This window comes from Ruditapes philippinarum, unplaced genomic scaffold (genome assembly GCF_026571515.1).
Source record: "Ruditapes philippinarum isolate M1 unplaced genomic scaffold, ASM2657151v2 ctg2012_1_1_1_1, whole genome shotgun sequence".
Lineage (NCBI taxonomy): Eukaryota > Metazoa > Mollusca > Bivalvia > Venerida > Veneridae > Ruditapes > Ruditapes philippinarum.
In genome coordinates, this window is record NW_026864155.1 from 179,415 (window position 1) to 202,130 (window position 22,716).

Below are 22,716 nucleotides of genomic sequence, written 5' to 3' on the forward strand. Positions count from 1 at the left end.
GGGTCAAGGGGTCAAATGTCAAGGTCACATTGACCTTGTAGGTAAAAACAGTTTCCAATCAATAACTAAAGAACGTTTAGGCCTAGGAACTTCAAACTTGGTATGATGATTGTACGTGACCCCTATTGGTTTCTGGGTCAAGGGGTCAAATGTCAAGGTCACATTGACCTTGTAGGTAAAAACAGTTTCCAATCAATAATTAAAATATGCTTAGGCATAAGAACTTCAAACTTCATATAATGATTGTATATGACCCAGATTGATTTTGGGGTCAAGGGATCGAAGGTCAAGGTCACATTGACTTTGTATGCAAAAACAGTTTTTGATCAATAACTAAGACACTTAGGCATAGGAACTTCAAACTTGGTATGATTGATTGTACATGACAAGTGGATGACCCCTATTGATTTTGGGGTCAAAGGTCAAGGTCACATTGACCTTGTAGGTAAAAACGGTTTCCGATCAATAACTAAAGAACACTTAGGCCTAGGAACTTCAAATTTGATATGATGATTGTTAATGACCAGTAGATGACCACTATTGATCTTTGGGTCAAAGGTCAAGGTACAAGACCACATAACTAATGGCTGCTGATAGGGAGAATACATGTTTTTTAGTTTTACTAATGTTCTAAACTGCTACTTATGTGATAAGGCTTATTTATTGCACATGTTGACACATTGTACATAAATTTTTGCAGTTAGTTTATACTTTTTTGCTACATGAAATCACTTCATTTGCTCTCTGGACATTTCAACAAGTCTACTATTTTAACGAAATTAACTTAAGTTTTCATAAAATCTTGCATTATCCTGGAGGAGTGCTGCTTATGAAAGGAAACTTGATGTTGAGAGTGCAAGTGTGACTGGTAGAACACTAACTCGTTTTAATATTTTCATCTGACCTTTGACCTGTTTGACTTTGGCCACTGGAACCCAGCTTACATGTGACATCAAAGCTCTCATCTGTTTCTAGTTTTAAATCCCTTAATGCAAGCAGAACTAAGTTTTCTCTGACAGTGTGAGGTTTGGTTCACTCACTTGAGACATAAAGTTGTAGTTAATACTTCCGTACGAGTCATATTTTAAAAGTAATGCTTCATCCACAATGCATATAGAAGATAGCGCCAGAAAACTTGGATGCTGCATCCCTATTGTACATTCCATTTTTCAAAAGGTCGTATAAATAACATGCCTTTAGGGGTTGGTTGCGTTTGAAGGCCATATTTTTACCTTCCAGTTTTAATTGTGGAGGAAGACAATGGGTGCTACTACATGCATTATTTTCAAGCATGAGCTTGCATTAGAGAAGAACCTCCGATCTTCCACTCTCTGGATAGCTTTCTGAGCATGAATGAACCCAAAGTTCTTAGTGGGGTTTAAACCCACAGAAACGAGGCTCATATAACTCTTATATCTATATAATTATGAGCCGCGTCATGACAAAACAAACATAGTGCGTTTGCAACCAGCATGGATCAGACCAGCCTGCGCATCCGCGCAGTCTAATCAGGATCCATGCTGTTCCCTATCAGTTTCTCTACTTGTAATAGTGTTTGTAAGCGAATAGCATGGTTACTGATCAGACTGCGCGGATGCTCAGGCTGGTCTGGATGCATGCTGGTCGCAAACACTTTATGTTGGTTTTGTCGTGGCGCTGCTCAATTATGATGAAGGGCACAATAAAAACAGAACTCGTCACAAAGTTTTTCTCTTCAGGTTTATTGCCATCTTATCAATAGAAAATTCACACAAGACTAGCTTACTGATGGTAATCACAACAAAGTCTTTCTATTTATCAATAATTTCACTGCCTGTTGGAAACATGCTGTAAAACGTGTGTTAAATATCAAGTAGGATTTTCAAATTTGTGTGGACAAGAACATGTATCACTATATGAAAATTTGTTGGTTTGCATTTCCATAAAATACGATTTCATTTTAAGTATTTAAAACAAAAAGTTATATACTTAAACCACAAACACAATGTTATAAAAATCTATGATGTAAACATTTATAACTGTGTAAAAATCATACATGTCTATTGAAAGATGGCAAAAAGTGGCCAATTATGTTAACACATGGCCAAAATGAGTTTGCAAACAGCAACACCTAGGCATGATAGTTGTAATCGTAATAATCATGGGTTCGTAAAATAAAATAGATGGTTAAATATCAAAACATAAATACTGATAACCCACTATTGGTTCAACAATTTTTTTTGCGGTGAAGAGATTTTTTTTTTAATTTTGTGTTAAAACTTTCAACATATAAAAGTTTCAACATCTAAATGGAACAACTATGAGATGTGGGGGCACATCTAATGTCAGTTGTAAATGGAGATTTCTACAAGTTTTCAACACCATGCTAGATGTGCTTCCTAAATGGCACCAATCCTGCACTACAAGTACAGGTCTTTTTTTTCTCCAGATCTAGAAAACTAATCATAAAGAACAAAAGACAGGGAATTACGCCTAGTTAACCTTTAACGAAAGATGTTCCTGACTGAAATTTACCATGACTTTTCTGAGCAACTGTCAAAAATTGCTTCAACATGGTAAAAGGTGTAAAACTTCTAAGATTTGTGTGTCTTTTTTTTTTCCATCAAAACATTTCAATAAAATCTTGCTCCATTATCATTTACACCCCCTGGTTTTCTAGGCAGAAATTCCCTTTTTAATTTCAATCCCCTCACTGCATGACGACATTTTGGTGCTGTCATAAAATTTCATTTCCGTAGGCACTACAGAAAATGAAATACAATAACACCAAGTCTGTCACGTTTCAATTCTGTTTACACAAATTAATTTCGTGGTTATTTTTTGTGGAGAATGACACATTTACTTTTAGGAACTAATCAAAACTTGAGACCAAATTACCACTACTCACGGTAATGTGATGCCAATACTTCTTTCTTACTAATACAAGTGTATACGTATACTTTTTTTCATACAATTATAATGAAATAAATGTATCATTCTCCAACCTTATGTAATTTTTTTTACACAACAACATAAAAACTTGGACAGAGAGTATCCAGTCCCATTCACATCGCCAATGCCCAGTCGCAGTACCAACAATTCAAATCATGTTCACCTACCAATATCATTAAAAATTTTACAGATGAAATAGATTCCTTTTTTATGATGACCCATTAATGTTAACGAAAAACATTTGGCCAGACAAAACCATTCATTTCAATTAAAAGTAAACTACCATATAGACGTAACTTAACTTTTAAGTTAGTTGACAAAAATCTATTTGGATATTGTCTTTAAATTCACTATTCTTTTTATTCTTATATCTTTAAAACTTGCAATGTATTGTTAAAACAAGTTTTTGTTGTTCTATCAAATTTGTAAATAACAAATTAAAGTCATCACAATCAAAAATCTATTTGTGCTATAAATTGCACTTCTGTACAGCAACCAAAATGGCGTAAGGAAAGGGCATTGACTGAAATGTGTAAAGGATAGTCAATATCTAATTTATAACATATATACATGTTTGATAAATCATTTATAACATGGATGTATGGACAAATATCAATAATCAAACAGTATCGTACAGGCTTATTTCTCCCTTCACACTTAAATCTTTTCATCTTTTCTTTTTCTGGTCACCTGTTTATGATTAATACACACTAAAAATAAGATATGAGTTTCTTAAGAAAGAAAAATAATTAAACAAACCGAACAAAATCAATATTATTTTTAAAAATTTTGAATAATTTCTGATACATAAATCACAATCATTACGATCATAAAAATTAATAAACATTTTGATATAGAAGAAAACTTTATATCATATCAGGTATATATATATTAATATACGTACCTGATCATATTAAACTTAATTTTTATATTATGGTTAATAAACCAAGCTACAGAGCTTCTCTTAAAATCTTATATATATTTTTTTGTAAAAAGAAAAAAAAAAGAAAAGAAAAAATTGGCCAATACAAAAAATGAATTCTCCCTAATGTATCATAAACTTATGTTCAATTAAGTTGTCATTAACCCTTACCCCACTAATTAATGGACTTGTCCATCTTTCAATCCAGATTAAACCAGTTATCATTTTTTTGTGGCAAATCATAAAAAAAGAAGTGACTGAATAACAAACTGTGCAGACCTTGATGTTGGTTTGCACTGGTCACATACATAGATTTAATCCAAGCCAGAAGGGTAATGGCTAATATACTATTACACCTTCATTACTTCAGATTAAGCACTTTGAAAATGTTGACAAATATGTAACTTTACTTTAAGATTAATATGTTTTGTTTTTTCATAAAGGAAACAGATAATATATTATATATACTCTGACTCACTTTAAACAATGTAAAAACCAAACAATCAGTTGTTAGCTATCCCAAAAAATAATATTAAATATAATTTCCTCCCATTTATGTCTTAGTCGTGCTAATCTTGAAAAATGAAGGTTTAAAAAAAAAATTAAAAATTAAACATTTCAAATATCCAATGCTAGCATTTTCCAAGCATTTGGTTATCAACAGTGTGACCTACATTTGGTAACATATATATGTAGGTCTACACTTTCACACTGACTGTTAACGTAGCCAACCGATAATCTCAATACATATTTACATACTGTGTACATTTATCATTTATATAAAGTAAAATAATACATACTTTTAATTTACATCATTAGATGAAGCATATTTTAACGCTTTGCAAAATTAAATCAAGAAAAAATACAAAACTGTTAAACCGGTAAGCCATCTAGGATTCAGCGTTAAATGTGATACATTAGCATTAATACTTGTTCTTTACGTCTTGCTGAACTTAAAAATCTTCATAAGGACCTAGAGTGAAAAATTTTCTATTTCTAAACCAGAAATAAAATTTTCGTAAATAAAAATATAACACATATACAGGATCTTACATTAGCAGCTATTGGATATTTATCAATCAAATCTGGGAAAAAGTGTTATAAAACAAGCCTATAGCCAGCTTTATTTTGGCAAACTGGAATCTTAATTGGCCTAATTGTTAACATCAAAGTCAAACAAACTTAATTATCTTTTTGCCTTTCTTAAACCTTATCAAATTATTCATAAACAAATGGTTCATCTAATTGCGAATCATAAAATAACTTGAAAAAGAAAAGGGTATTATACTAGTTACTGAAATGAATTCTTTTCATTTACGGCAATGGGTAGAATAAGGGGAACAAACTCTTAACAACATTTATTCCTGTCTCAAATAAAAACTAAAACAGCGTTATTTAAATACCTCTCGTACAGTCAACTACTAAGATAATGGTTATAATGGGACTGCCGAGGAAACTCGAGCAGATACGATGACATATGATATTTGTCTGCATAGATTTAATCAACACTCCACCCTTCCAGCCATACATTATATATATTTTATATATATTCCAAGCTAAAATTGGCTACATATATCTAAATCAATATAACACTAGTATTTTTCCCTCAGAAAATTATTAGTAATAAAATCCCCCATTCAGAAAAAAGAAAGAAAAATCCTAGCTTCTGATTTCTTATATAAATATTTTTTTCCTCCATGTTTTTTCTTTTTCTCTTCTTTTTATCAAAGTAACATTAAGAAAACGATGAAGAACGACTAGATAAAACAACAAATGAAATCATACCAAAGCCTAATCAAAACATGTCTATACTATAACAATGACAAACGTTTCTGATAAAATCTGATAAAACAATTTGTTTTTCGACAAAATATACATGTAAACATCACAGATAAAAGTTAAGATTTTCATCTAAAACTACAGTAGCTCCTTTGCAAAACCATGTTTGGCTTGCATTCATTTCCCACCAGAAAAAAAAGCAATGAAATACACAAACAACAGTTAAATGTTCAGAATATCGTAAAAAACAATCTCTCCAAGCAAACACAGAACTTGCAAAGTTAGAAATGACAAGCACACCACAAAAATGCATAACAAATAAATCAATAATGGCACAAAAAGTTCAAATTTTGCAATTCTATATCCTATATAAATATCAGAAAATGTTATTACGGCAAAGAAAAATACAATAAGCTTAAATTAAGTTTTGTAGCTACAGCCATCAGATAATCTCCTGGTACCAAAATGGAAATCCCTTACAAAGTCAATTCTTTTCATGGAACTGTAAGTAAATCCTTGAATGAAATCTACAAGGAAATCCCAGGCAATGAACTTAACAGGAAATCCCTTGCATGGAACCGGACAGGAAATCCTTGTATGTTACCAGACAGGAAATCCTTTGCTGGAACTTTATAGGACTTCCCTGGGTGAAACAGGACAGCAAATCCCTGGCAAGTAATCAAGACAGGAAATCTCTAGCATTGAACAAGTCAGGAAATCCCTGGCATGGTATTAGATATACAGATAAAATTACGTCACTGCTGTAAGGTGTTGTCTCTATTGACTACATGGTGCAAGTGAAAAATGCAAACCAGGACTGGGTTTGCAAAAGATCTACTAACTAATCACAGTTATCAAGGTAAAGTAATACAAAACACCAAATATACCAACTACATATACAGAACAATCTTTTCACGGGTTCACAAACAAGAAATATATATATATATATATGCATCTAGAGACACCAGTACCAAGTATTTTCAATTTATTCTTACATAAGCACATTTTCTATACCATATTCAAAAACTTTAAAAGTTTGCTTTCTGGTTGTGAACAGGCTTTTTTTGTGTATATTCTAAGCTTTGGTTTGGTGTTAACTGCTATAAAATACTATTCAAAACCTGACCCAAGTGTGTTCATTTTAGGTATCCCTGTCTCTTCACCTTGATTGTCCATCTCAAATTATTTCTTTTACTTCTAACAAACTTCATGAAATCTTTATCAATAAATATGAAAATACTTGTCAATGATATTCTCCATATATACATGTACTTAATAAAAATGGAAAGTGAGGTAAAAAGAGATATTTTTCTTGAAGCAGTCGGTCTCCAGATTCATGCAATTTTTTATGAAGGTTTCTAAAGTTGTTCCATTAAATAAACAATCTGTCATATGTACAATTGAAATGATTTAATATCTAGTTTCAGGTTAACTTAATAAGAGTCCAGGAAAAAAAAACACACAAACACTTTAATCAGTTAGTAATATAGGAAGTAATATGCCGATAAAAATAGTAAAGTTTACATAAACAATTCAAACTGTCACATGGACTTTGATTACAAATACTTTTCTTCAAGGTAAAAAGTCAGCATCACTTTCTTTTTCGTCGAATTTTTTTTTTCTGAAAACTGAAATTAACAGATTAATTTGTGGAATTTTCTATGAAAATCTGGAGGCATACCACTTTAAAAAAAATAATACAACACAACTTATATCCAAACAAACATAAAGAAATTCAGTAAAACCCCATTTTCTTTTTTGCCTATTTTCTGAAGAGATTGGCTACTGATAAGCCAATTTTTAGCCTATTTCCTGGAAAGATGTCCATTTATAAGTACTACTATAATAAATATCATAGCAAAATTACAACAAGGTTCCATTAATGATCTCTTAACAAAGTCAGCTTTAACAAAGCACTTTTTTTTTCTTATGGTTTAGCTCAAAGCTAACCAAAGAGATTTGAACCTCTCTTAAAAAAATTTCAACAACAACAACAAAACTCAGCTCACAAACAAAATACACAAACACTCGATGTCAACTACCCTTAACTGTTCAAAACAACTTTTGACACGATTAACGTTTATGAGTTTCAACTCCCGAGTTATCAACCAATCCTTCACGAAGGTCAAGAAGACATAACAATATAAGTGACTATCATTAATACACTCTATACCTGCACATCACTAACTACATAATGTAGCATTTGTTCATAATAAAACTCACAGCAAAAATGATTATGTGTAACCGCAACTTAGTCATACAAATCTCTCTTGAAGTTCTATCACTTCCCCTGCCAACACACATGCATTTTCCTTTAAATAAAAAAGGTCAACTTCGAGCATATTTGTTTTACAAAAATATGCCATTTTTTTTACCTCCTCTGTGTGACAATCTTTTAAACAAACATATATTTCTATAAACACATCATTAAAGACTGTGTATATCAACAACAATGGTATTAACAATATTTATAATAAATAAATCTACAACTACAACATGATAAAATGATTATGAAATATGTTCAAACTTCAGAGCTTAGCAAACTATTTTTAAATTCTTCGTCAAGTTTGATTCTTTGCTTTCAGTTGTATTTTTATTTATAACTCGTTTTTTGTTATTTGTTTGTTTAAAGAAATCTAATGAAAGATAGTTTTTGATGTTTATATATATGATAATATGGATACATTATTCTAAAAGTACCAAAAATATGAAAAAAAAATAAAAAAATTCACAGCTCTGAGGTAACACGTCTATATATAATGGATAATGAAATTTGTGGAATGAAAACAGAAATTTCAGTTCAAACAATATACAATGAATGTTAAATTAATACAAAATGGTTAATTTTTTTTTGTTGTTAGAAAAAAATACAAATGACTCAAATTTGAATGGTTTTGTATAAATGCATACATTTTTTTCTAACTTTCTATAGGTTTAAGCATAAAAAGGTAGTATTTGTAAGTTCTAAGTTTCACTACAGAGATCTCAACTTGACATTTTTAACAATTTTTCGTGTGCTTTTTCTCTATCAAAAACAAAGGTTTACAAAAAATAATACATTGAGAATACAGAAAAAAGCAACAATTGATAAAATCCTTAACCTGCTGGGCCCTGATAGTGATCAGCCCTGTCCTCAGTATAGTCTAGAGCTAGGCCAGACTGAGCACCCCATGCTTTCTGTCCAGACTCTAGGATGTTGAAAGTTTGATTTTTGTAATTTTTACGCAAAAATCCCTATAACATTGAGACTGACTTAAGTTCAAAGCTGGGACGACTACATCATGTAAATTCAGCAGGTTATGAAGTTTAACTTATAGTTATATATAAATGTAGCATTGTATTACTTTAATCTCTCTTTATCAATCTTAAATCAAAGAAAACTTAAAATGTTTATTTCTTCTTTTTTTTCAAATACTGTTAACTGTCCCTTTAGTGCAGAACCGGGTCAAATCCTTTTAAATTTAATAGGAGTTAACCAGTTATTGCACTAAGGTGACGATAATGTAACTTTTGCAGTAGACTTTACCTATCAATTTCTACATCCTAATCTGACTGTACACAGACTGCAAGCAGCAACTCAACATAAACACATATCATCATGAAACAAAATCACATAAAGCAATACAACAATACCTTTACAACAAACATGGTTATAATAAATGATGACAGTAAAAATCTCTGTAAACTCTCTTATATGCTGCTACAACACTTCTCAATAATGTTTACTTCACAACGGTTTTCCTTGTTACTGTGGCGACGTGCTGCGCTCCCTTTACGGCTCTTCTCTCGCCTACCACCGGACAATATATTCTGAACTTTCGAACATTTGCTCTTTTTTGGGGCACTATTATTATTGTTTCCATTCTGTCAAATTAGAAGAAAAAAATTCTACTGAAAATCATGCTATTTTTTTTCCCCCAGAGAACATTTTCTCCCCCCAGAGAACAATGTCATATATTTTCATATACAAAATAAATAGCATAATCTATATTTTAAGATTACTGTTTTGGACCTAAAGGACAAATAAAGCACCATTTTTTTTATATAATTCTTAAAACTTATATTTGAATTCCACGCTTTTAATGCAAAACTATCAAAAGGATATAAATATCCAGAAAAAAATAGTATTATTTTGAATTTGCTTCAGAAACAATGAGGCCAGTCTCTTGGATAAGAAATGGTTGCAATCAAAATCATGACACACATTTTTTAAAAGAAGATCAGTGTTAATTTGTTGCAAATGCCACTATCTGTTTATATTTACATCATGCTGGACTAATAGCTCTGAAAATATTTTACCATCCCTGAAAATTCACACTGATGGATAATCAGTAGTCATTTCTATTTTTTATGGGACTTCAACCTTTCATTAAAACTTCAGTAATTCTACTGTCAAAAGAATATACTATCAAAAGATTACCTTCACAGAAAGGGAAAGTTCTGGAAATTCTTCATTGTTCAGATCAAACTTTTCTTTGTCCACTTCAACAGGGCTATCATTTTCTTTAGTTGGACTTCCCAATCTGCAAACATGAGATTATCATACATTTTTAAACATCAAAATTCCACCTAATGTTTGGTTAAAGTAAAACTTAAAATAAAGATAAATATTTTTCAATGGAATATCATCACTCCCTAAAATGTAATTTGTAATATTTTCACTGGAGGGAGAAGTCACTTCAGCTAGCATGATTTTTGTATTTTACCAGTGTAATTCAGCATGATCCTTCTGAACATCATTTTAAGGCAGTCAATGGAATGAAAATTCAGTTGTCTAAATCATTACAATCATCTTATTTGCTTATTAAGATATCCAAATTTGCAAAGCAAAGATAAAATAGTAACACATCTTTTATGTATTTTTAAAAATACATATACAAGCCATATCAATGAAAACATACCGATTAAAATACTTTCTGAACCAAAGAAATATTTACCTAGGGTATCCATGTAGGAATGGACAGAGAGGTCCTTTGAAACAACCGCCTTCTTCCCAGAATCGGCAAGTAATGTTCGATATATCATGGGCAAACTTACAATCAGATCGCCTACAGTTTCCTTCTAGATAGAAGCTACAAGGTTTACGCTGTGCACCTAAAATGAAAATCATATTCTTATTGCATTTAAATTGTCAATATTTTGTTCCTTTTGATAACTCAACAATGGCATAAAACAAGCTTTTCTCAACTTTATAAACAATACTCACTTCAACAAAATAAATGAAAATGTTAATTTCAGCAAAATGAAAGAAAAATGTTTGTTATGTTTGTTATTTCATTAAAGTAAAGGACAAGTTATTTGAACAACATAAAAGGATCATGTTTCTTATCAAAACAAAAAAAGTAAAATTTTTAATGTTCGACATCTTAACAAAACAAGAAAATGTTCAATTTCTAAAAAAAAAAATACAAAACGTGCATACTTGATGGTTTTCTACCGGCCCACATGGCACGTATGCTAGGATCCATCCACTGTTTCTCGAGTTCAGTTGACATGACTCCTTCATCTGGCATTGGCATTAACTCATATGTTCCGTAAGACTGTAAATGTAAAATACCAATTATGAGTATGTATGTAAAATACCAATTACAAGGGCCAAGCAATACAGTAAAGCATTGAGCTTCCCTACTGGCCTTTATTAGTATACCTTTATATAAGTAATACCTTATATTATAATATTTTTTGCATTTTATTAAGCTTCTTAGAAATCAACTGCATAAGCATTTTGTCAATAGAATTTAACTATTTTGCTGCATTTTTATCAGGTATTAAATCACATCTCTGTAAGCTACAGGTTATCTGCCCTTTACAGTTATTTTAATATCAAATGAAAATTCAGAAGGTCACGAAAAGATCTGTTTTGTGAAATTTCTTCATTTCTAAATGAAAATAAAATTTCCAGTTTCCTAAATACATTTTTTGAAACAGTTGTATTCAATAAAGATCACCAATATTTGATATATCTATTTCTCCATGTAATTTATCTAGAAAAATCACAAATTCCCTTAATTTTATCATGTACAATGTAAATTGGTTTGACTTTGTAAATACCTGATTTTGCTGCTGTTCCCCCTCATTAGCCTGCTTGTCTTTATACACCAGTTTCACACTAAAATATTCACCAGTGTCTGTCTCTGGTGTAAGTGCCATTTCAGAAGGTACAGGGACTTCATCCGTCTCTGGAAACCCTGCATAGATCGGGAACACACCTTCTGTCTCGGGCAATGTCTCGATCATTTGGTCTCCTGGTTCTAGCATTGGCTGGTAGTCATATAAGTCATTTCCATTGTATGCCTCCATGATCAGGTTACCATAATAATTGTCACCCTCATCATCATCATATTCTTCATTTAACACATCCGAACCGTCAACATGCGACAAGTTTTCTGGAGCAACTGCATCAACCGAATAATAGTCATGCCCCGCTGAACTCCAAATGTTTTTATATTTTTCCATCTCACTTTCTTTGTACAAGTGATCTAGACCTAGGTCATCTCCCCATATTCCATGTGACTTGTAGCTACTTTCTATGTTTTCATCATCTTTAACAACATTTGGGTATTCCGGCTGCGGCCAACTTTCGTACGGGTAATCAACTTCTGTCTCTGTCCAGCGTGACTCAGCATGTTGAACACTGACATCCGGCCAGTCATTAGTGTGGGGGAAAGTAGCAACAAAACTTTGCACAGAAAATTTAATCACGTCTCCCAAATTCCCGTGGTCTAAATTCGATGATCCGTACATGCTGACATTCCCTTCTATATCTTTGTTGCAGCAATTGGTAGAATGGTGATCATGATCAAAATCTGTACCAATATTCCCCCCGTAATCCGTCTCATAGGCTGAATCTGTATTTGCAGTGTCAAGATCCTCCGAGATGCTCATTAGAGTATCAATTTTTTCCTCTATAACATCTTCAATCATGCTTAAAGTTAATGTTTCTGGAGTATCTCTCTCTAACATTTCGTTAGATTCCATGGGACTATCAAGTTTCTCAAAGCTCTCACCCGTCTGTACACACTTGCTGTAGTTTTTAACTTTGAAACGTGGAATGAAACTTTCCTCATCGCTTTCCCTGTCCTTGTCAAGTACTTGGTACTCTTGATACGGAGTTTTTGTAGAAGGTAACCCACCAAAAAGATCATGGCAAACCTGTTGTTTTGATTTAGAAGTGAACAGTTCGGGAACATAGGCTGGGGTGATAGGTCTGAAGTGTGTCTTTGGAGAGAAATACAGGTGCTCCTGTGGAGACTGAACCCCACTTTGATTACCATCGACAAAGTCTTGGCGAAACTGAACAAGGTTTGGCTCACTGTGAACATGGAGAAGCTTTCTTGGAACGTCATTAAAGGCTGAATATTCAGAGGGAACCAGTTCAAAGCTCTTGGATAACTTTGGATCAACGGTTCTCGGCTGATCATCGGCCCACAAAGACGGAACATCTCCCATTGAAACACTTCTATCAAAATAAGGAAAGCTTCTGTCTTCGTCACCATCATCTTCATTTAGGAAAGACGAGCCATCTGTGTCTGTTTCAGATACAATGTCAATTGATATACGTGGTATTAGGGTATTTTCACCGTGCTCAAATCCACCTATGTCAATATCAAAATCTGGAACATTATGTAAAAATACCAAAGTGTTTTCTGCAAACCATACCTGACTATCAGAATGAAAGATTTGTCCACCCCAAGATGACATCTTGGATCTTTTTTGCATGTTAACATCCCAAAGTTGAGAGAATGGACTGCTTCCAATAGGTTGCCAACATTGTACGTCGTTTAGTTCATACACAGGAGGGACAAGGTCAGTCATACTGCAGGGCATGTATAGAGAGCAGTCAAACAACACTTGACTTTGCCACAATGCTGTAATGCAAGCTCGTCTTGGGCTATGGAACTGCAAGCTTTCCTCTGGACTGTAAGACTGCCAATTAGGTTCTCCATTAAGAAATTTGGACATGTAATCCCAGTCAACTAACGACACAGACCCCGGTCTCCCTGGAGGATAAATCCCTCCACCATCTGGTGTAGGTGTACAATTATCATCAAAACAATTGCCATTATCATTAAGTAAACCAAACTTCACATAATCGTCTTCTTCAGAAGCATGTTTCCAAACATTGTCTGCATTCTTAAAGTTAAAACCATCATCCGACATGCTCAAATCTGCTAGTTTTGACAATCCAAGGCCAGAATCACATTCTGCAAAAGGGCTGGAAGACTTCAAAGAGTGCGCAAGATCTATATCCTCTATGTTAGTATCACAGTTATCATCTGTTGATATCACTTCAGTCAACCATGCAGGAATGAGAAGAGAGCCTTCCCAAATGTCGTCACTCTTATCAGAGGCAAAACTTTGGCTTCTTTTGCGAGCACAGACAATCGGGCTTGAAGTGGAGTTGTTGAAACATTCAAACGTGGTATCAGACGTACTTTCAGCATCGGCATCTGGTGAAGAAGCTGGATCGCTCAGTCTTTTGTAGAGACGTAATTTTGATGAGCTTGAGACCTCATCATCTTGGCCATGAAATATGACATCAATTGGTTGAGTATACCATATTTCTTGTTCCTGAAGCTCGGGACTCACACTTTCATCTCTTGGACTTGCAGACAATGTTTCTACTCCATCAAACCCTTCAGCTTTGATTTTTATGCTTTCCATGTCTGTTTCTTCAACTTCTGCTTGGTTCTCAACTGGAGTGAAAGAAATAGTTTGCTTGGAACTTGCTTTCTCTATTTTGTCTCTCATCTCAGTGGGACTGAAATCAACATCTACAAGATCTTTGTATGTTTTCTCTGGAGCTGGCAGGAGCATACCCTTTAAGATTGATTCGACCTTTGTACAAAGTTCATCCTTTGCTCGGACAGGTTTCTCAGTTTCTGACGGAAATACATCATCCACAAGATCAAGACTCTGTAGTATTAATGGATCCAATTTCGCAAATCCTGGGGGCCAAGCTGGAAGGTCTTGTTTTTCAACATGAATCTTTTTCCCTCTACTGTAATTGCCCCCAGCTGATTTTTCCCTTCTTCTACCAGGATCATGGCGGTCTTTTTTACTGCGACTGTTATTTTTTCGAGGTTTCCTGTGTTTTGGGACTGCAACTGGGCAAGGTATGTTTATTTTGCGAATTTCGGCATCTTCATTAGCACTTGAAGTGTCTTCCTCAGATGTTTGAATTCTCACTAGTGGATTGTTCCTCCAGATTGTTTCAGACGGTGACAAATTGCAAGTGGCATCCTGCCCATGAAGGGCCGGGAAAGCTGCATAATACCTGCAAAAATATTAATAAAATTTTGAATTCAATTTTTCAGCACAGCTTATATTTCCATAACTGATCTTTAAATATCATACTTTACTACAAGCAGCATGCCCACTCAATTTTAAATGTAGGGGTACATGTACCCCCTGTCATTGAAAATTGGGGGTACATTTCAAAATCTAGGGGTACACATAAGTTTAAACATGTTTTTGTTTGTAAGAACATTTTAGTCAACATGATATTAATGAACAGCTGTTTCACTTAGTATTACTACCCAGTAACACAGACACAAACTCATATGATCACTTAAGGTAACAATATAACAGCCATTACAGTCACTGGTATTTTGTTTAGTCCATACGATTATAACCCATAACCAAAATTTTGTATATCCGAAATTATGTACATTTATTTCAAAATCTCAATTATTTATATTGTCATTTCATATGCTCACAATTGAAGGAAGTTGTTAAAAAATCAAGTGACTAACTTTTTGCTGATAACTGGAGAACTCAAAATACTTTTAGGCAGTTGTAAATATCCAAAACTGTTTCGTTCTTTTTTTCTTAAGACAGTACTTGTGACGTCAAAACATGACTAAAATATTTACCTATCAGACTGAGATGATTTTGAAAGCAGACATGCAATTGTGGCCAGGTTTAGACTGTTCCTAACCATTGGTAGATGGCAACGACATTTAGTTAGGCTACCCAAATCATTCATTCTGACGATTATACTTTGCGTGCATGTACCCCCTGCTTACAATTTTTATGCGGTCATCTAGAATTTTGTGCGTGAATTACGCATTGTAGTGCGTGAATGGGCATGCTGTACAAGTAAGGTTAGTTAGTTACTAACATAAAAATTTTGCAAACTCCTGTTATATTACAATGAAACATTGATTTTGCTTACTTCAATTCTGGTTCAGATCGATATTTTAAAAGGTTGATTAATATAATACTGAAATTTTAATAACCTAATTTTCTGAACATATCAATTTCAAAATTGTTAAACAAATTTATAAATACAAATTTTTATAACATTTAAATTTTTGAATGTTCAAGTTTACATATTATTTTGTCAGTCAGCATTACCTTGAACACAAGGGCGACAAAATCAATTGTAAATATTGCACAGGTTGACCAACAGGCTGTATGGACAAGTGGAAATTTTCAAGAATTTACTGTATAGATATCATACAGACAAGTTAAGGAATGCTTCAGATAAAAATGTAAAAGTAAGTCGAAATAAGATTTTGCCAGCCCTGGAACAGAAACCTAATTTATACGCAGACTTACTTCTGGGCAGGGTTTTGTTTCTCTTCACCACTAACATCACTACCATCACTACTACAGGATCTTGATTTTGAGTCTGGACTTACTGAAGCTAAAATATATCAAACAAAATAAATAATGATAAAAAAATTTTGTATCAAAAGTGTTTTTAGAAAGTCAGTTAGTCATTACAAGGCATCTGAAGATTTCTTAAATTAAATAACTAAGAAAACAATTTAACGTATGTGCCAAATATTTCTCGTTTCTATTTTTTTCCATCAATTTTGAGGAACAAGTTAAAACAGCGATTTCTTTCACAGAAAGGGGAAGGGGTCCTTCCCATATATCTGTATAAAATAACACAGAATTATTTTAAAGGAATAAAAAAAAAAACATGATGTGAATTGAATTTAAAGGGAAAACTGCGTGATTTTTAAGAATTTTTCTTTGAGGCAAGCCACCATTTAACATCCCTTTCTGTGGAAGAAAAATTATGATTTGGACCTCTGACTGCATTCTACAAAGGTAAGTCATAAGATTTTATATTTCAAAAGCCAAAACAATAAATTTCAACAAATTTACAGACCAAAATTTGCCTGCGCTTTTAAAACTTTTCAATTATGTGATTTAAGCAACGTAAGTATTTCTCCTCATAAATTAGCAAATTGATTTAAATTGTTGAATATACCTTTTATTTCACTGTCTTTGAGGCGAGAGCAGAGTTCATCTACCAATGTCTCTATGCCTGCTTTCTGAAAAAGTAGATTAACAACCCTAACTACAAATTTATTTATTCATAAATGCTATATTATAATAACACACATTAGAATTGCTAAGATCCTATCCAATTTTACATTGTCTTTATCTCAATTAAGCCAAAACTATGTACCAAAACCTCCCTTAACTTACTTGAAACACTGTTAGATGTCGCATCTTTCTTTACTTTAACTAAATATTTTCTTCATGTAAAATATCAAACCAGGTTTTGTATTTTGTTGTTTTTTTTCACATGTGTCCCATTGCTTAGACAAGTGATTATAAATCATTGATGACCAAATGACTGACTATATATAATAAATAAATCAGTGATTATAGCCTAATTAAAGTAACACAGTAATTATCACATGATTTTCTCAACAAATCACCTCACTGTTATGACTATATAAGACACTGCATTAATTATAATTACAGTCACTCAAATTATCAATTGGCAGGAAGTTGAATACTGACAGATAATTATTTAACAGTAAGGCAGGAACTCTTGATTACAATATGGTAATTCTTGTACAAATTATGGCCATTGGGTCCTTCCTGTACAAATTATGGCCACAGGGTCCCCTTTTGTACAAATTGTGAAAGGAACAAAATAGAATTATGATCATCAATTACTTATTGAAGAAAAACAATTACTGAACTTAGAAGCAGGAACTATGCATATCCCCAGGACCTCTTTTTGTAAAAAAAACCATCATAATAAAAAAAACTACATTGCAATATGTTCAATTAATTTCCTATATATCATAATAAAAAGTTATCATCAAAATATTTTCAATATGATATCTTAAGTATTTTAACAATATTTCATATAAAAAACAAACAAAGCTATTATAATTAGGTATTATTAATCTTAGAACAATGTAGAAATAAAAATTATATCAAAATATATTATTAATGAAAGCAGAAAGTATGAGCAACTCATACTTATTGATTTAGACAAAAACAAGTTTGGACAAGCAGAATTTATGATATTGATAAGAATTCTTAAAGCATGTACAACAATATATACTACTGTAAGAATATATATTCATCAAAATGTTGTTTTAATATATAATAATTCTTTAACACTTAAGTACCATCATTACACATGTTTTTTACCTCTTCAGTTATATCTGAAAGACATTGGATAGCGGCAAACTTCTTTCTCTCCTCGTCACTTGCAGACAAATGTTTTTGCTTTTCTGATTTCCGACCTTTTCTCTTAGATTTAGGAAAAGCATCTAAATCAGTGTCAAGACCTTCTAAATCTTCAGGATCCTGTAAAAAACAAATGAAAAATTAATGAGTCTCAAACAAACATTAATCCATCACTACATGTATTATAGTATACTATAAAGTGATTCAATGAGGCTTATTGGTATATGGGGATTTCCTTTAAAATTCATATGGAAATTGAATCAAACCAATTTTGTGACTGAGACAAACATCCCACTTGTATTATAATCATATTGTTACAAGATACAGAGAATTAACAAAGGCAGATGTCAGCATCTGACCCAAAGTGTCTTTGCCGTTTCACCTCTGTCTTCAAACTTCTCCTTGATGTGAGCTGAGGGATAAGTCACTTCTTCTTAAGATTTTAGTCTATTTGAAGCTCTGTTTAAGTTCTTCCTAAGATTTTAGTCTATCTCAAGCTTCGTTAAAGTTGGAATTTCAGTTTGTGACCTTTAGCATGTGAGGAGGATGCTCTAATTACTCAGGAAGTGCTAGCATAAATTTCATAATTGAAAACATATAATACCGAAATATACCAACCTGAAGAAGTAAGCTGATGATGTAACGTGTGTAGACAAGAGAATCAATTCCAAGTTGTTCCAGCTCATGATTGAGCCAACTATGCACAGATGAAGGCAATGCTGCCTCCATAGTAATTCTATATTCCGGATACTTCATGGGCAAGAAGGGCATAGGCCACTGAAATAATGATAATTATTGAATAATAAGCTATTTTTGAAATAATGATAATCATATCATAAATAAGTTTCAAGGTTAAGACTGACATGTTTTAAAATAATATGTTGGTCATCTATACATTTTAATTTTCAATAACTAATCTTTTAAAATGGCAAAATCTCCTTACCTTTACAACAAACTATTAAATATTCATGTTTTATACTCTATCCTGAACAAATAATCAAACTTTTAAGACTAGTCGACAGACAGCATGCTCCACTTTTCCAAGAGCCAGAGAGGGTAATTATTATATGCTATTATTAAATTAGAAAAACAGCATAATTCTGCCAAGTGCTTGAAAGACTTATGTTCCCTTGACTACGTAATAGAATCCATAGGTGTACCGTGTAAGGCATGTTATGATCATTGATAGTACTGAAATGAATTGACTTTTTAAACAGAAAACTTCATGATGGCTTGTGTAGTGCTGAAAAAAAAAAATTGTAAATTTTATTTACTGAAAATTTATTGTCAAATCCTGAAACAAAATAGTTTAGAAAAGCCTTGGTTACTTATTTCCACAAATATGCCTTTTCTACTTACCTTTATCAAAATTTAACAACTTTCACAAACAATCATAATGCAATCAAATCTCTTAGCAAACATCATTGAAATGAACGTGTAGAAGATGACTTCTTGTACAGATGAACGTCTTCAACTGTGAATCCATTTTGGACCACTCAAGTTTACTGACTGTATATAATTCTGAAAAAGGTAATGTAACACATAATCATATTGTTGGAATGATTAAAAAAGAATTTTGTACAATAAAACTGGAAATAAAAAAGTTTTTAGTAAAAACATTGTGTATGTAAGACGGTCTCAAATTTACCAGAAAGAGTCGTCTCCTGTTCAAACATGCTAGACTTTAAAATTTTCTCTATAATTGATAACTGGTGGAATGCTAGCAGACCTTTCATCTCCAATTCTAGTAAATGTATATATTTATACATGTAATTATAAATGTTTTTAAGACTATTTAAGGTAGACATTTATGCCAACTTATTTGAGAATCTCTCAACCCATGGCTAGAATACAGCCTTATTTTTGGCCTTCAATCCCATTCCCACTGAGAGTATAACCTTGACTCTTGAGCTATGACTCTAGCTCTTCTCACCATTACCCCCTCATTTACCTCAACAAGTTTTGGAAAATCCCATAAACTATCTGGACAAGATTGGGTGAATGCTGTAGAGATAAATTACTTTCCATGATCAAGTATGAACTTTAAAACATAATCTCTTTATCTATCTTTCCTTTCAAGTCCTTATTTTTAAGATTTTAGAATTTGTTATTTAACATTTTTATTTTGTAACTTACAATTGGGAATTTTTTCCTGTGGATTGGGAAAACAGTGGGTTTTTTTCAATTTTGGGGGAATGGGGGTCAGTGGCTGTGCCCTTTGGAGTAGGGTTGTCATTGATGGAAAATTTTGTATCGATATATCGAGACAAATATCGATGATACATCGATATATCGACTTTGACAGTAAATACAATAAAAAACATCTATATATGTCGGGGTTTTTTTTACTAACAAATTGACACAGATCGTTGGCGTCTTCCCCTCAGTAAATAGCCAAGTTTTTTCCCCAAAAATTCTATTTTCCCTTTGGACTCTTAAGGAATTAAATACTTAAAAGGTAAAAAATATTAAATTTTTCCATTTCAGCAAATAAAACCTACCAATTGTAGCCCAAAATAACCAAAAACATTGCAGGAATCTGCAAGTAGTGTCTGAACATGGGGAAATCAAATACTATCAAAATATCATCATTTTCTTGTTAATTTTTTTTTTAGTAAAGTAAGATCTTTTGTATTCCTAATTATGAAAATGACTTGTATGGAGCAAAGGTGTTTTACAGATATACTATTATACCTATACTGTAATCATTCAAAAAGGGAAGTGTAAAAATCATTCATCATCATTCTCAAGATATTGTACTGCAAATAATAATACTTTGAATGATGATAAAGTATTTAAGGAAAAACAGATATTGTTGTGACTCTCTACAATGTACTTTAGTATACAGTATGTATAATAGGATTTTCTGTTAACATTTTAATTTTCCCCAAATTGACTTTTTTGTGTATTTTTTGCCCTCCCTACCAGCGTCCAGTGTCTTCCCCTTTTCCTAAAAAAAACCCCTGTATGTGCTATAAATTGTGATCATGGTGTTATGCATGCTTGTACATTACATGTACTATAAACTAACAGAAAGTTTGTTTTTTCTGTTAATCTTGTCACTGACATTTGAAAACGGAGTTTAAGGTTCAAGATAGCCAAGAAAACTAGAAAAAAGTGACTTCTCTTATAAGCCAAAATAGTGAGGTATATTAACTGACAGAAATAAAATTCTTTAGCTTGTATCGATATGTGAAAGCGAATATCAATATTGTATCAGCTGATGGATATCGATGATATATCGATCTCGCGATATTCAATGACAGTCCTACTTTGGAGGAGAAAAAAATGCAGTAGGAGGGGGAATTTCATTTGTTTATTTATTTTAATATATTGTTTTCTTTCCAGTAGAAAAGGGGAGCAACTCTTGCATAAAAAGTTTAAAACATGTCACTTTTTCTTAATATACGGATCTAAAATAAGAAGTGTGACGTCAAATGTTAAACTTGTTGGGACGCCAAGAGTAGCTCCCCTTACCTACACGAAAACGATTTGTAAACAACCTTGCTTAACAGTAAGTCTTACAGGCATAAAATAAAACATTTTTCCGCGGTTAGTTACAAAAAAATATTCATTGCAGGCAAATTAGGTCTGTTGTATAGGAGGAAATTTCGGCTTTTAGGGGGGGAACATACTATTTTGAGGGGGAATGGGGTTGAATTTCGCCGAATATTTTGGTGAAAAAAAAAACACTGAAAAAAATTATACTGCTTTCAATTCATTATTGGGAATATGACTGAATATAGGCTATGAAATTAGCCAAATTACAGACAAAAGAAAGAACTTGTGAGTTGATGGCTTTTAAATTTAAAGTGCCGAGCTGTCCTCTTACTCTAAAATTACTGTCTGTGATCATTAATAGGCAAGCAAAAGCCTGAGTCTAGTAGAAGTAAAATTCCATTCACACTAGCGTAAAATATATGGAACATAATCCAACGGTCTCGCGATATTCAATGACAGACACAAGTGTATTGGGATCTGAAAGAATATGAAAAGTATCATAATTCCCTATTACATAACCTCCTGTTTCAGCTTGCAACTTCCTCGCATCTTCCTCACATTTTAAGTGTGGCACATGATTAAATGTGTAATAACAAATCAATTCAAATTCTTAGGATTATATTCTGGCAGATTTTATCTTAAACGTTCTATCAACGTAATGTTGTTTGTCAAATTACCCAAATTTTCAAAACATTTGAGGAATTCCATGAAATCATGAGAAGTGGGAGGGGCACCTGTCAAAAATTATGTCCTTGGACATCACTGGTGAAAACAACGGAATTATGCGTATCTAATATTGGTATAATGCATACACATAAAGAATAAATAATGATGACATACAAATTATGTAATTAAGCCTTTAAAATACCTTGAATATGAAATGTTGCAATCACGTTTGATCAGTTTTCGCAGGGTCATTTTGACAGAACTCAGTCTATCTCCGAAATTGGCATTGTTTGGACTTTAAAGCGTTAAAAACTAATCATACATGACAGTTATTACATTAAACAACCATATTCGGTTGTCTATACTCAATCAAAACAGTTCAAAACATTCTTCCGTAATATATTTTGCGTTGATTTACGTTGGCCGGATGAAACTGGGGTGAATATTTTCACTTCTACGGAAGT

The 22,716-nt window shown here is 32.6% G+C and overlaps 1 protein-coding gene across 1 annotated transcript; it reads right to left on the reverse strand.

The window, feature by feature from the left end:
- Positions 1-1,702: 1,702 nt before the first annotated feature.
- LOC132724601 (uncharacterized) lies at positions 1,703-22,716 on the reverse strand. The gene is made up of 11 exons (XM_060709483.1): positions 22,455-22,716; positions 19,445-19,606; positions 18,704-18,862; positions 18,047-18,205; positions 16,860-16,923; positions 16,196-16,283; positions 11,684-14,909; positions 11,055-11,172; positions 10,570-10,726; positions 10,053-10,155; positions 1,703-9,496 (listed from the first exon to the last, which is right to left on the reverse strand). Exons 3-11 carry the CDS (start codon positions 18,854-18,856, stop codon positions 9,323-9,325), a joined length of 4,242 nt encoding a protein of 1,413 aa, XP_060565466.1. The 5' UTR covers positions 18,857-18,862; positions 19,445-19,606; positions 22,455-22,716; the 3' UTR covers positions 1,703-9,322.

Bases quoted from the DNA above. Each gene is read 5' to 3' on its own strand.
- LOC132724601 (XM_060709483.1), bottom strand. From the start codon at position 18,856: ATGCCCTTCTTGCCCATGAAGTATCCGGAATATAGAATTACTATGGAG. The intron at 16,284-16,859 runs GTATATTCAACA...GATATATTTTAG, and splicing joins CAAAGACAGTGAAATAAAAG to CTTCAGTAAGTCCAGACTCA. The intron at 10,156-10,569 runs GTAAATATTTCT...TCATGTTTGCAG, and splicing joins TTCCTACATGGATACCCTAG to ATTGGGAAGTCCAACTAAAG.